Here is a 13747-nt window from a genome sequence, read left to right as displayed (position 1 = left end):
GCTCAAGCAAAGTGGAGTCGGCACATTGTTATTCCTTTCCGGCGGTAGGGCTGTGATTACATGTCCAGCTGTTCATTCGAATAAAGAATGAATCCTAGGCCAACTAACTCATGCTTACATACTCTATGCCGGTGCTTGCTGGGGTGTGTATTGTTAATACTAAGATTAATGTAGTTCCACAACTTTGAGGAAATCGAAGAGAGAGTACTAATCAACTCTGCACTTTCTTGGGCGGTCATATATATAGCGTAGGTGTGTCATTACTGCAAATCTCTTGGAATCCAATGTGACAGGATATACAGAAAGGGGAAACAGGCAGGCAGTTATCATTTACGCACCAATTACTTGTAAACTGTGGGCAGTTGAGGGAACTCGAACGTGTTTAAAAGCTAGATTCATGGCAAAATTGTAAAAGAAACTACCTACCTCAAAGTTTAGACATAATATTGAAGAACAAGATGAAATACAAAGGGAACCAGAAGTTACGGATACCTGCGAAAGAATTTTGAAAAGAGAGCAGGGAGTTAAAAGGAAAGGCGAAAAATGCCCAGTGAGTGACAGTTGATAACATTTGTAAAGAAATTTCAGTTCTAACGCCTTCGAAACGAGACAATCAGTAACAAAAGAAACAACGTAGAAACCCTTAATATATCGCCACTCAATCTCTCGCTAGCCATCGACATCCGTATGTTGCAGGCGAGTCAACGCAGGCTAGTTTGATCATGAATACTTCTACTCCTTTTCCGCGGGAAGAGCAATGTCTCCATGGTCCTTGTCCTCGTACTGCGGCGGGAGCTCATCATCCTCGGGGACGAATAAGGGCTCCTTCTCAATGTCATCACCATTCTCAACACGAGCATTGTTGCAGTTGCGTGAAGAGCGGCGATAACGAGCCCACAAAGCTGCAATTCCATGACCAACAATGAAGCCAACACTGCAGGCAAAGAGGGCCGCTGACAGGCCAAGAAGAGCAGGAACAATAACAATGTGAAGTGATCGAGCAAATGCCCGGGCAAATGAATGGTCCTTGGAACCATGGTGATGGCTTCCAGCTGGGTGGGTCACGCCCTTCATGCCAGCGCATCCCTTAATTTTCTCAGCAGCAGCCTTTGCCCTAGCCTTTGCTGCTTCTATAATTGCACGAATGCGAGCGATGATGAGCTTCTTCAAGCACTTAGGCCTTCTGCGGCACTGGCGCCATGACATCTTCGGGGCCGCTTCTTCAATATCCGCACCGAGCATGAAGAGGGTGCCATCCGGCAGCTTGAGCACACGTAGGCTGACAGCATCCGCTGGAACTGGAAATCCGGCAACGTCGATGACCATGAAGTTGAAATGAAGTAGTTCAGAACCACTCTTATCATTGGTAGACTGAACGGCCAGGCGTTCGAACACATAGCCGATGGGCAGAGGGAAAGATGTCTTGTCATCGTACTGACGATGTAGAACGGTTTCGAGGGTAACAGGGAGGTTGAACATGGGATAAAGCTGTCCCTTGTTCACAAGCAGTCGGGTGCCTTCAGTAGTGAAGTTAAGGTCCTGGAGTAAAGAATCGGATCAGTATCTATATTCTTCTTCAGGGCTGCATTAAGTAACACTATATATATGTAAGCAAAGGGGAGAGGGAGGCATACCATCAAGCTATCAAACCCATCATCCCAGAGAAGGCTTTCCTCACTGGTGAACTGGGGGAACGGACACTGAATACATTTCACATTCAGTTCGAGTTTATTGACATTGGCATCATACACCAGGTGCGGTTTGCCGTTGACCTCTCGGAAAGCGGGACCTGTGATCAAGAAGGACGAAGCTGGCAGCGCCAAAACGCTGGCGGCCAAAAGAGCGGGGAGCATCATCCCTAAAATGAATTAGACGATACAAAAGAAAATAGTAATCAGCAAGAGGAAAGTTATGAGTTGATAAGAAAAGTTTTGGTAGACAGTATTTCAACAGCTCGTCGAAGGGCTGATGAAGAGAAAGAAATGTGGACGAAGAACGAAGGATGATGAGGCAAGGGAGTGATGAGGCAAGGGAGCCGAAGAAGCCAACAGGAGAGGAACAAAGGAGGCCTAAGTGGTACAACTAAAACAACGCAATTCATAGGCTGCTGCCATGTACCAGTACAGTACAGTACCGTGGGCGGAGGCGAGCGGATCAAACCAGGTGACGCAACCTCTAAAGGTTGCCGAGGGTTATTTTTGGAACAGCGCCAAACACTTCGGAGTATTGTCGGCCCGCCTTCGTAACCTCAACGGCCGATAATGTTATCCAATTGGAGATTGTTGAGCAAATATTCATGTCCATATATTCATTTTAACAATTTTCCGCACACTTTAATAGAGAAGCATCTAATAAAGCAAGCAAGAACGTTTCACAGTTTATGTGCAGCATGCAAGGAAACATATTTCCACGCCAGAATACCCTACCAACTGGGGGACAAGCTGGCTAATCAATGAAAATGAAAACGCGACAATGTTACGATAGAATTGGGAAAAAACCCCAAATTCCCATTTCCACCTGAAACACATCATTTGGCAGAGGAAGCATGCACCTTGCCTCAAAACATGGACAAGCAATCTCAACCCAACCCAACATTCAACCCCTCATCCAGGGAGGACCCGGTCTACCTGCAAACAGACAATGAGCTCATACCTCAACTGCTCTATCCATAGAAATGGGCCCAGGGACCTGTCTCTCATACCTACAAGGCCGGCTCGGGACACACCATTGGCATCAAGCCACAATCGCTGATCCTCCTTATGTCCCCAGAGTATTATAGCGGCCCAAGCAAACATTATGAGGGCAAGTCTCAGACTCCGTGCTAGTTCGCTTCCTTGAGTAACAGTTACTGGCTCCGTCTGCACCAGCACGTCTTTCGTCTCGCAAACCCCAGCCGCTATATCGGTTTGTGTAGAAGCTTCCACCATTTTCACTTCATGAACCTTCGCTCCCACCTCTGTCTGTGTGGAGGCTTCCAGACTGTCCAGTTTAACGGTCTGATTCCCTCTAGAGATACCAGGTTCGCACACTGCCTGTGTGGAGGCCTCCAGAGTGTCCAGTTTAGCTGTCTGATTCCCTCTAGAGACACCAAGTTCGCACACTGTCTGTGTGGAAGCTTCAAGCATCCCCAGCTCATACACGCCGGCCCCTGCGATGGTCTGCGTGGAAGCCTCCAACATTTCCACCACGTTTGTCTGGGTTGAGCCGTGGGTGCCATGTTCCACGTATGCCGGTGTTTGCGTCGAAGCTTCCGACACTTCTGGCTCATTCTTTGGTGTGGAGCTCAAGGTGCTCGGTATAATTTCTGTCTGAGTGCCGGCATTCAGACATATAGGAGATTCTGAATTCTTAGCTTCCTCGTCTGTCTGGTGCAGGAACGTCTTTAGGATGTTCAACCTAGTCTCGTTCTTCTCCACCCCATTCCCATAGGTGGCTAGTTCGCCAAATTGGAAAAGCGTAGGCGTCGTGACTGAAGACGGCAGCGGGGCGAAAGGGTTTCTCTCCACGCCGCTCTGATCTATGTCCGGCTCCCAGTCCTCCTCCTTTTCATCCCCCAGAAGCGACAATTCTGTACTCAATGCCGATAACCTGCGCTTCCCCTGCTCCTTCCCCCTACGTTTTTTCAGGGCTATATACTCCCTCTGCAAATCATTGAAGTTTTGATTGGCAACAACGAGCTCAGCATTTTTCTCCAGGAGCTCAGCCTGCAGACGAACATTTTCTTCCTGCGTAGGGCCATTTTGTAACTGACACAGCAGCATGTCCCGATCTGATTCGTAGTTGCTGATCGTCGCGAGAAACCCGTGCCTTTCTCCGATTAGCTGTGCTATATCATTTTGCATCAGGACCATATCCTTTTCCATTTTGGAAACTGATTCTTTGAGTGCCTTCCTCTCGTTTTCCATGCTCTTGAGTGATGTTGAGCTAGAATTAAGTTCTTCTTCCAGTCGAGATTTGTCCTGCTCGGCAATTTTAATGAACGACTCTTGATTTTGCAGCCGTCGCTGAAATTCGTCCACCATCGCTTTTAGCTTGTCGATTTGTACCTGTTGCTCGCTGTTGTCGTCCTCCTGAGTCAAGATACTGGAGTCTAACTCCCCCACTGTTTCCTGCAACTCCTCGTTTTCTCTGTGATACTTGTTCACCAGCTGAGTTTTTCGCGCGATGATTTGGCTTTGCTTCATCATGATGACCTTAACACACTCCAGCTTGCTCGAATCAGGCACGTCATTTCTTCCGAAGATCTCTTCCATTTTTTCAGCTCCAAGTTCGTCGTCCGAAGGTATATCCGCGATACTAATCATTGAACGATCATTCGTATCATCCTCTAGTCCAGGTCTTTCATATATATCTTGGGTGTTGTTCTCAAGCCCTCGAGAATCAGCTTGGGTAGCAGCTTGCCTGTTTGGAAGCTTCTCTGCCTTGCTAGGCCGCGGCCGGTTTCGTTTTTTAACAGCCTTCGTGAAACTTGGACCCTGGCCGCTGCCGACACCTGCGAAAGCTTCTTCTTCACGGCCACCGTTTGCCGGGCTTTGGTCACTATTCACAGGCTCTTCGTTCTTGGGCGCTGTGGCTTTGGCATTGAAAACATCGTCGATCTTAGTGCGCTCAATCCCATCTCGTTTAACTGGAGACGGAGCACGGCCCCTTACCCAATTCCCTTTGCTCGATTGCTCCTTCGTATCTATATCCACTTTTCCGATAACAGTCGCTGGGTTCATACTAGCCGCTACAATCTCCATTGACTTGTTCCCGGTGGCTGTCTTGGAAGGGGCATCCGACTTAGTCGGGCTCGATGCGTCAGATTTTGAACTATTATCAGTTGCTGCATCCTCTTGGTCCATAGTAGATGGCTGCTTCTTCTTCCTGCCTCTACGGGTCTTCTTTTTTGCCTTCGTGGATTGCCCAGATGCGATGGTAGCGTCTTCCATGACGTTGTTCGTTCTTCCACCCTTTAACGTGGAACGTGGAGCCGATTGAACATTTGTTTCAGTAGTCAACTTGCTGGGGGATGACGGTCTGCTACTTATTGGCGTACTGCGGTCCGTTGCAGCTCTTTGGCAAGCCTTTGCAGACAAGTTTGTCATTTCACCCCTAGACCGTGGATCTTGCGGTTTAGCTTTATCCTGCATTTTGTCGACAGTGGTGCTGTTTGGCCCTGAGCTGGACGCGGCTGGTTGGTCATTCTTGCTAACCCTGGCGGCATTATCGGACATCTTTTCTGGACTGGCCGAGTATGTACCAAACGAGGCCGGTCGATTTGGTGGAGGAGTCGCTGTCCTTCCAACTGTATACCGATCGCTGGTGATTGGGGCGTTTCCTTTAGCCATTCCATTGTTTTGGTCATTTCCCTTTCCCTTTAGGTCTGGTTTTGTTGTGTCTTTTAGCTGGTTTTCTCTTCCGTGAGTGGCATCTTTCTTGATAAATGTCTTCTGGTCGGAAGTTTGTTCGTTAGTTCTCGACGCATGAACATTCCTATTCTCTTTTCCTTGTGTGGCTTCCCGTTTGGTACTCTCGTCCTTAAGGGCAGCATTCTCATTTGGCCTTGAGGAATTAGCACGGCCCTGAGTTTGGTTTCCCGAAGACACTGGGCCTTGTTGAACGTGTGCGTTCTGCTCGATGTTGTTGCCATAGGGTTTCTCGGTCGTCTTTCCCGCCATCCTAGGGTCAACTGGCAATACGAGGGATATGAGGTGAGAAGGGGGTGTGTGATTAAAAGGGACTCATCCTCTTTGCTAGGGATAGAGTTGTCCGAAACTCCGGATATGGAGGTTGATAGGTTTAAATCGAACAAGGAACTTTCTTATTGAGATCGCCGATTGCGAAGATGTGACTTTGCTGGCGACGGAAATATCAACACCTTTAGTCGCCCAGGCGGATTTGGGCCTCCAAAAGGATGCACCCCAGCCTTTCCTAGAAGCGAAATCGAGGACAATGGATGTTATTTTTCAGGTGATATCGAGGTACGTTTCCTTTGCTGTCTATTCTCTTTGATTGCTCGAGTCAATGGGCCTCGAACTCGGGTGTAAGCAAGTGTCAATGTGGTACGGGCTGCAAGATTGAACGAATGGACTTGATGACCAACTAACGACGAAATAACTCAAGAAACAAGCCTCCACGTTGTGTTTCTTCTTGGATGAGACACGCCAGGCACAGCCTAGGCAATAAAGGACGGTGGTGGGTTAAAATTCGCTCAGCGATGGGGGGAAATAATTGTGCAATTCAAAGTACAAGAAATCAAAGACAAAGAAACCCAATGCGCTGTTTTCTGAACAAAAACAAACCTCTCTTCTCCTATGGAGAAATGAAATAAATTTAGAAAGGGGGAATCGAGAAAGAGATGAAAGAATATCCTCGAAATCTGTGGCCCTCGAAGATACGGGAATGAAGCTCAACACAAAGAGAGGGCTGGGTGTGTTCATCTGTCCACTTATTCATTCATTCACTCACTCTGTCACTAGCTGGCGTGGTTACTATCTCCTCCTATTTTCAGCAGTGACAGAACACATTTCATATGATGATTCATTTGGGCTGAGTGGCGGTCTTCTTTACCTCTCTTGTCTTTGCTAGACTTTGGAGGAAACATTGAGGTTAAGATAGGATAGGGGCAGAGCGCAATGCTATCCGGACAACCAGGTGGAAGTGGTTTCAAATCTTCTATAGAAGGCCATTACTCCTTTATCATGGCCCGCTCTCTCATCTCTTTGCCGTTGCTGTTGGCTGAGCACTGGTGCCCCTGTCACCACCTGTGAGTGCGTTGTGTTGCTATCAGATCATGCCCTAGTGCTATACTTCAGAATAAAATAGAGATAAAATAGCCATCACTCACATCCCCTACAGTCCATGCTGTTCAAACGAAGACCAGAGATCTACTTCGTACACTGTGAATGACTAATCGAATAACATATGAGCATTTATCCATTCTATATCTTTAATAACTCATCATTCCTTGCTACTTAGTTTTCTAGCCCTTTTCACTCTCTTTTCTTCCCTTTATTTCTCTTCTTCTTTCATTGCCATTCACCTATCTCAACCCCGATGAATGAAATCCTCCCTTTGACTTTCAATTGCTACAACACTCAGTCCTTCACAGAACCGAGCGCACGATGGACATCACTGTCGTATCCTGCTCATCCCAAAAAGCTAGGCGTTGGGCTGTGTTATTCTTGGCGATACAACTCCTGTATATATATACAAGTGACTTATATTCAATGATGACTACAGTTTCCCGCAGAAATTCCAATTGCATATACCCATAATCTTTGTGTTCTGATGCAACTTCGCGTTAGTTAGTCTTAGCGAGGAAACCTGAGTTGATATCTGTATATAAGCATACAGATATAGCATGCTCTCATCAACATACCCGCCGTATTTATTTCCCAAGCCCCGGGGAAACAAAGGTAATGTATGGTTTCCTCGTACATTCCTCAATATTAATAAAGAATACGTCGTCAAATGAACACAATTAATTCACTTTCACAGACTTTCCAGCCAGCCGCCCACGAAAAGCAATACTAGGATATGCCATTGACATGAGGACGATTGGCAAAAAATATATAAATCCTCCTAGCCCAAGAGGTTAAATGAAAATGAACAGCGGAAGCATAACCAAAAAATTAAAAGGAATAACTAGATAATTTTAAATAACTCGACAAATGCGCACAGTCGGAGTCGAACCGACGATCTTCCCGTTACGAGCGGGACGCCGTAACCACTTAGCCATGCGCGCTGATTGTTTGATTTGCGAGGGCCGGAAAAAGTTATGTTTGGGTTCAACGCCACTCGCTCGACTCAGCCACCGCTAGCGCGGGAACTTTTAAATGGCCGTTTTCCAGCTTCTCGAGGTAACTGGACCGGGGGATTCTCAAAAGGTGAGTTGATTGAGAATACCAAGGCTTAGGGCAATAGACCTGCAAGGGATCAAGTTTCCACCTCGTCCTTTTCGCTGGTCCTTTCGATTCGACCGTATGAAGTCCAGAGTAACCAAGTGAAGATTTGGCCTCTTGTGAACTCAAGTGCAGACTCTCCAATAATTGCATATTTCAACAGGCCTGCATTCAGATGCTGATATGTTCAAAGTAAGAAAGAACTGTGAAGACAAGGGGTACACACAACCTGTGTACGTACACCTTAGGAGACATATAACTATATCTTTGGACCAACAGACTTGTCAGACTTACGTCATTTCAAAAAATAAGAAATGGAAAGAAGCAAAGGGAAGGAAAAAAAAAAAAAGCTCCCTCCAAATATCAAGCGGACGCAGAGAAAAAAGAAAAAAGAAGAAAAAGGATAACCTGCCCCCGCGCGGGATTGAACCGCGGACCTCATGATCTCATTACTACAAGTCATGCGCTACTACGACTGAGCTACAAGGGCATGTAATTGGTGCTGACTGTCTAGCCCAGTTAGTTTATTTTGTCCCATTATTTATGACTAAGCGCCAACACAGATAGTTAGTTAGCTGCCGGACGGCTATATTTTTCGCCGAGTCATTTAATATTAATATAAAAAAATATATTTTATCAATATTTTATCTTTTTTATCTTCAAGAGGCTAAAGATATAGGATAAGGTGGAAACCGGCCACGCACCGATTAACAGAATCCCATCTCAAATCCAACTGAGTGCCGTGAGCAAAAAATATACACATATTAACTACTCCGTACTGAATGCTTAGGCACAACAAAAATATAGGAAATAGAAATAACTAGTAAAGGGACCAACAATGTGGATATCTAATTCATCCCTAGCATCCAATTTAATTCAGACTCATATTAACATTTATACATCCATACAGCATTTTAAAGACTCGACTTCGATTTCTTCAATCCTGCCACACCCGTCACCTCTTGGCCGGAAAGGAGGAAGTCCGGATATTCGAAGCCGGCCTTGCTGGCCTGGTTCTGGAAACGCCAGGCAGAACCGTCCACTAATTGTAACCGAAAACAGGACAGTTAGTATTTAGACAATTTTCTATAATCGGAAAATAAAATTCGGTTTCCCGTTGTTTCGTACGGAGGGGAAGAAGAGGGGGGAGGGGGGGGGAGATAATAGTGTCTGTTGGTATTACGTACCGACGACATTTGCGCCATTGACATAGTTTCCAGCATCTGAGAAGAGGTAGATGGTGGCATCTGCGATTTCTTTAACGGTGCCCCATCTCCCTGACGGGATTCCACTCATCTGGCTCTTTGCATCCTGCATGCGAGAGAGACGTTGCATACCCTGGTGATTTCGCAGGTAAGTGTAAGTGTATATATCGTTTTATTTAAAATGATTAGGTACGTGCAATCGGTGTTGGAGAGCGATATACGCGAAAATTAGAAATAACTTCAAGAACGTAGTCCAGGGACAACGTACCTCTGTGCCTCCGATCGGTCCGGGTGATATTATGTTAGAATTGATGCCCCGCGGGCCATACTCGATTGCCACGTTATTCGACAGCGAGTCTACTCCGGCTTTGGCAACGGCGACATGTGTCTGCAGCGGGATTCCGGTATAGTGAATTGTTGCACTGACGAAAATAATGCGTCCGCCTGTGCCCGTAGGAGAGGCTGTGTTTGGCGGTAAAAACGTAAAATTAGTATATTTTGTGACGCGTATGCGGCAAGCACAATTGCACACTAGAACTCACGAGTAACTCCGTCCGACTTGTGTTTTTCAGCGGATTCGAGGAGGTAAGGGAGGGTGGCTTTGAGAGTATTATACGATCCCAAGACATCGATGTCCATGACGGATTTGAAGGCGTTGACTGAAAGCTGATCGATTGAGGCAAGGAAGTTCCCAGCTGCGCCAGCACTGAATTTTTGGCAATGATCTAGATTAGCATACATATCACCATACCTCCAGAAACCGGGGCACGTAAAGCTCAGGTTTACTCGTAAAATTTCCTAGCCCGGCTCTTGCATTGCATGGGGAAGGAATCTAGAAGGGTATAAACGTACATAACGAAGTCGATTGCGCCCAACTCCTTCACACAGCGCTCAGCGGCACTTTTCAGGCTATCAAAGCTCCGGACGTCAACACCGCCTTGTCCAATAACCTTTGCTCCAGGGCGTGCTGTAGCAATGTCCTTGGCCATTCCCTCAGTTTTCTCGACATTCCGCCCGAGAATGAATGCGTTGGCGCCTAGATGTACCATTGCGCGCACCTGGGCGCTGCAAATGGTACCGGCACCGCCGGTACAGAATACAACTTTGTTATCTGCCGATTCGGAGAGAGATGGTTAGTTTCGATGCCTTTGACTTCGGGATGTAGCTGTATTAGAGAGCTATGCTATGGTGATAAGGAGGTAGGAGAAGCATACCAAAGATTCCATCCTTCCACACCTCACTGACGTATGCAGACTTGGGGAGAGACATGCTGGAGATGAAGATTTAGAGAGAAGAAGAAAGCTGTATCTAGCGATTTGATGCGGGTTCCAATGCAATGTTGGTTGTCTGTTCACGTGGGTGAACCGAGGAGCCCTGAGATGTGACAGTTTGATGGGCAAGATAATTGTCGAGCTTTAACCACCGGAACGAAGGGAAGACATTTGGACCGTCTCTTTCAGTTTGCTTGGACTCCGAAACGTTGACGTACAGTTATGATACAGGTGTGGGGGAATCTAGACGTAGTTATACGCCCGTAACTTGTAACTAGGGGCTATCGGACCTCGGCGCAACAACCGGCTAGAGCATACGGAGTAACTAGTTGCCGGGAAAAGAGCTGTTTGATGCACTGAGGCTGGAGAAAGACCAAAAGCTTATACCCTAGCGGTGGGAGCTCCATATCTCATTATTATATTCAACCCTCTACTATGCTTCTGTTTACTCGCAGTATCGATCTTATCTTTAGGTTCAATGCGATGACGATTCTGCTGACTTCTGGGGTAAAAACAGCCTCGGCACAGCCGCCTGAGCAGCTCTTGTGCTCTTGTGAGCGCCCAGAGATGGTTGGTTCCGCTGCAACTGGCGTTGTCGGGAGCATCCTCTGGACAGCGAGCTAATATCGAGTAAAGAGATGCCTGATAAAGGATCCGATTGGGTCAGAGTCTCTTCAGGAAACGAACTAACGGAAATATTTTGGTTTTCCGAGTGCAATGTGATGCGATTCCTGCTGGTTTGGCTGTATGGAATGCCCGACTGCTGTGATTGGCTATTTAAATAGGCCAAGATGACTGTTCCAGCATCTTGACATCAACCTCTCCTCTAACAACACCGCAGGCAAAAACACCTTCAACAGATTTTTTTTTTTCTTTAATCCACATCTTTTTGCTGCTTAGGACATTCTTATCTATAGGGCATAAGTTCCCATTGGCGGGGTAGCCATTGTTGCTGCCGCTATCTACCTAGCATCCGTGAGCCCGTCGCGTGGCGAACTCCGGGGCAAACTCATCAGCGCACATCTACCAGTTTTAGTCTATCGTATGCGACAATAGATATCAATCGCCCGCCATGGCTTGTCCTATTACAGTTTCCAAGTTTGTGGGGACCATTTCCCTGGGCCTCTTAACCGTATGTGATCTCCCATTAAACGATTACTGCATACAATGGCCCTACTGCCATACAACGAACATCGGGCTAGGGGAATACAAATGCCCCCGAGAATAAATAGAGACTTGGCAATCCGGGTTTAAGGACTGACACATGTACGAATCATCAAATATATAGGGCATTTCATATGCCACGTCCACGATCGCAATTCCATCCCTCCAATCCCTTCCCGACGCTTCCAGCGCTTCCCGAACCCTCAAAGAACTGCAAGTGCGCACCAGCAAGCATGTCCTCAGACTTAGCCACATCACCGCCATTACTCTCTTCACCGCCTTCACTCTGTCGTCCCCGCGTAGAAGACACCCGTACCTGATCTGGACGGCACTTACCGCCCTAATTGGCGGGGTAGGCCTGGAATGGTGGTACAACCGCGAAACACTGACATGGAGGTCGCTATCAGGAAGTTTGGGTGGATTTTGTCGTTGCAACGGATCCGGATTTGGTGTTATCTCATGGGGATCTGCCCGTGCTGGTGCGAGCGCTAGTACCGGAGGATCCGTACCTGTGAGAAGCGAGGAGGAAGACTCCAACGGGAACGGAAGCGAGATTGAAATTGTGGGCGAGGAGGAAGCTTCATCTCCCACCGCCGCGGCCGGTGCTCCAGCCACGAGCGTAGCGACACCGCAATCGGACGACGATTTGAATGTCAATGGTGAGGCTGTCCAAGCTGAGATGGAGAAAGAGCGCAAGTTTCAGAGGCTGAGGATGTGGACGCTTGGCCTGGGTTTCTCCATGGGTGTGGTTGGGATCTGGGGTGATGGGGTCTAAGTTGAGTCTGCTGATTTATGACACTATTTGGTGGAGGTGGTGCTAAGCTTCTGTCTACCTCTATGAGGCTTCTTTGGACAGACATGTGTATGCGAGCAGCAAGCTGCCACCCATTGTTTGGACGACCGCCAAATTTCTATATATTCCTCATCATTACCTTCTCTTTATTGTACATGTACAAATTCGTTGTGATTTTCTAGTGAGAAGAAAAGAGAAAAAATGAACTAAAGGAAACAGCTAGTATGCAGGTTTATGAGAGCAGCAATGCTGGAAATTTCAAGTCGTTTTCTTCTTATTTTTATTTTTTTATGTTTCAATGATTTTTGCGAAGTATCTTCCGCGCTCTTATCCATATATTCACTTGCTTACATGGCAATCTCGCCTTCTCGCATGTACGATTTATCTCCCATCTTTGACGATATAAAATTAAAGCATGGAATGCTTCGTTTCTTATCTCTCTCTCTCTCTCTCTCTTTGTTTCCAGGTCGCTATCAGCACACGGGCGAATTGGAGCTTTCTGAGACCTACCTACCGATTAGGTAGTTTAAAATATCTCCCTCAAAGTCATTGGCACTAGTTAGTCCTAGAGGTGAGCTGACTAGTACGTACGCCGATTCAATGTTTCGTTTTTAAGGCCCTTCTTATTTCAGTGCTACATGCACATCTGTAACCGTGTATGTTGCCACGGACAAACCCTACCGTAAACCTGCTAATTGTTTGCTATTAGGAAACGCAACACCCGGCGACAACGGCTTGATGTATGTGCTGGCCTTCCTCCTACGCTCTTTGCTGCTTCATCACGGGCAACCCATCAACGCCCCAATCAGATATTCCACTTGCATTCTTTCGTAGCAGCCACAGAGTGCTCAGCAGCACTTCATTTAATATTGCTCCCTCATTAATTCTATTTCCAGCCACACTAGAATCCAAGCGCAATGCCCAGAACTTTCCATTTCTCCCCGCACAGGGAGGAGGGAGGGTTTGCCAGATTCTGCTGGCAAGACCGTTTCCCTTCCTGGTGTTCTACAACAACTGTGCTGCGACCACTTTTGTCAGATGAGATCTACAGTGAGTAAGTCCCTCACTTTTCATTCTGCTTGTGTCCACACTGCTAAAAAAAAAAAAAAGAAGAAGGGGGTCATTCCCGCCTCTCTAGCTCTCTACGCGCAAAGGTGGCCGTAGGTGTTTTACAACCATCAGTTACAACCTGCCGTGCATTTGACACTGCCAAATGTTCAAGGGGACGGTGATTCGTGCGGTGGGTTATACCGGTAGTCCTACTTTTCTTTCGCCAGGCGACATTTTATTTTTGGATAAGGGCCGAAAAATTGCTGGAATCCACCGATTGGGATTCACTTCAACGCGACATGGAATGGAATCGAATGTAAACTTTTCTTAGCCCTCAGCCTTGGTTTGATCCATATGGTTCGCATTGCTTAAGTCTCC

The 13747-nt window shown here is 46.9% G+C and overlaps 4 protein-coding genes and 2 non-coding genes across 6 annotated transcripts; 1 reads left to right on the top strand and 5 right to left on the bottom strand.

Annotated features, from left to right (window-relative positions):
- BDCG_07892 (uncharacterized protein) lies at positions 1-2243 on the bottom strand. The gene is made up of 2 exons (XM_045423668.1): positions 1635-2243; positions 1-1539 (listed from the first exon to the last, which is right to left on the bottom strand). The coding sequence occupies exons 1-2, from the start codon at positions 1854-1856 to the stop codon at positions 733-735; spliced, it is 1029 nt and encodes a 342-aa protein (XP_045272550.1). The 5' UTR covers positions 1857-2243; the 3' UTR covers positions 1-732.
- A 360-nt stretch (positions 2244-2603) lies between these two features.
- On the bottom strand, positions 2604-5660 carry BDCG_07891 (uncharacterized protein; the record flags this gene model as incomplete). Its single annotated transcript, XM_045423667.1, has 1 exon — positions 2604-5660. The coding sequence occupies one exon, from the start codon at positions 5658-5660 to the stop codon at positions 2604-2606; it is 3057 nt and encodes a 1018-aa protein (XP_045272549.1).
- A 1996-nt stretch (positions 5661-7656) lies between these two features.
- BDCG_17684 lies at positions 7657-7729 on the bottom strand. Its single transcript has one exon. It is a non-coding gene; the product is annotated as a tRNA-Thr (tRNA).
- A 566-nt stretch (positions 7730-8295) lies between these two features.
- Positions 8296-8376, bottom strand: BDCG_17683. Its single transcript has one exon. It is a non-coding gene; the product is annotated as a tRNA-Thr (tRNA).
- Positions 8377-8513: 137 nt separating this feature from the next.
- BDCG_07890 (sporulation protein SPS19) lies at positions 8514-11073 on the bottom strand. Its single transcript, XM_045423666.1, has 6 exons — positions 10306-11073; positions 9944-10202; positions 9634-9797; positions 9360-9553; positions 9074-9224; positions 8514-8928 (listed from the first exon to the last, which is right to left on the bottom strand). Exons 1-6 carry the CDS (start codon positions 10358-10360, stop codon positions 8801-8803), a joined length of 951 nt encoding a protein of 316 aa, XP_045272548.1. The 5' UTR covers positions 10361-11073; the 3' UTR covers positions 8514-8800.
- BDCG_07889 (uncharacterized protein) lies at positions 10759-13480 on the top strand. Its single transcript, XM_045423665.1, has 3 exons — positions 10759-11494; positions 11651-12902; positions 13029-13480. Exons 1-2 carry the CDS (start codon positions 11435-11437, stop codon positions 12299-12301), a joined length of 711 nt encoding a protein of 236 aa, XP_045272547.1. The 5' UTR covers positions 10759-11434; the 3' UTR covers positions 12302-12902; positions 13029-13480.
- The last annotated feature ends 267 nt before the right edge of the window (positions 13481-13747 follow it).

This window comes from Blastomyces dermatitidis (assembly GCF_000003525.1).
Source record: "Blastomyces dermatitidis ER-3 genomic scaffold supercont1.10, whole genome shotgun sequence".
In the NCBI taxonomy this organism is placed as follows: domain Eukaryota; kingdom Fungi; phylum Ascomycota; class Eurotiomycetes; order Onygenales; family Ajellomycetaceae; genus Blastomyces; species Blastomyces dermatitidis.
This window is presented reverse-complemented; position numbering and strand designations above follow the sequence as displayed.

Excerpts from the sequence above, each read along its gene's own strand:
- BDCG_07889 (XM_045423665.1), top strand. The coding sequence starts at position 11,435 with ATGGCTTGTCCTATTACAGTTTCCAAGTTTGTGGGGACCATTTCCCTG. Across the intron at positions 11,495-11,650 it reads TTTCCCTGGGCCTCTTAACC|GGCATTTCATATGCCACGTC; the intron begins GTATGTGATCTC and ends TCAAATATATAG.
- BDCG_07890 (XM_045423666.1), bottom strand. The coding sequence starts at position 10,360 with ATGTCTCTCCCCAAGTCTGCATACGTCAGTGAGGTGTGGAAGGATGGA. Across the intron at positions 9,798-9,943 it reads GGCGCAATCGACTTCGTTAT|TGCTGGCGCAGCTGGGAACT; the intron begins GTACGTTTATAC and ends CCAAAAATTCAG. Across the intron at positions 9,554-9,633 it reads CAAGTCGGACGGAGTTACTC|CCTCTCCTACGGGCACAGGC; the intron begins GTGAGTTCTAGT and ends CGCCAAACACAG.
- BDCG_07892 (XM_045423668.1), bottom strand. The coding sequence starts at position 1,856 with ATGATGCTCCCCGCTCTTTTGGCCGCCAGCGTTTTGGCGCTGCCAGCT. Across the intron at positions 1,540-1,634 it reads ATGGGTTTGATAGCTTGATG|GACCTTAACTTCACTACTGA; the intron begins GTATGCCTCCCT and ends TCTTTACTCCAG.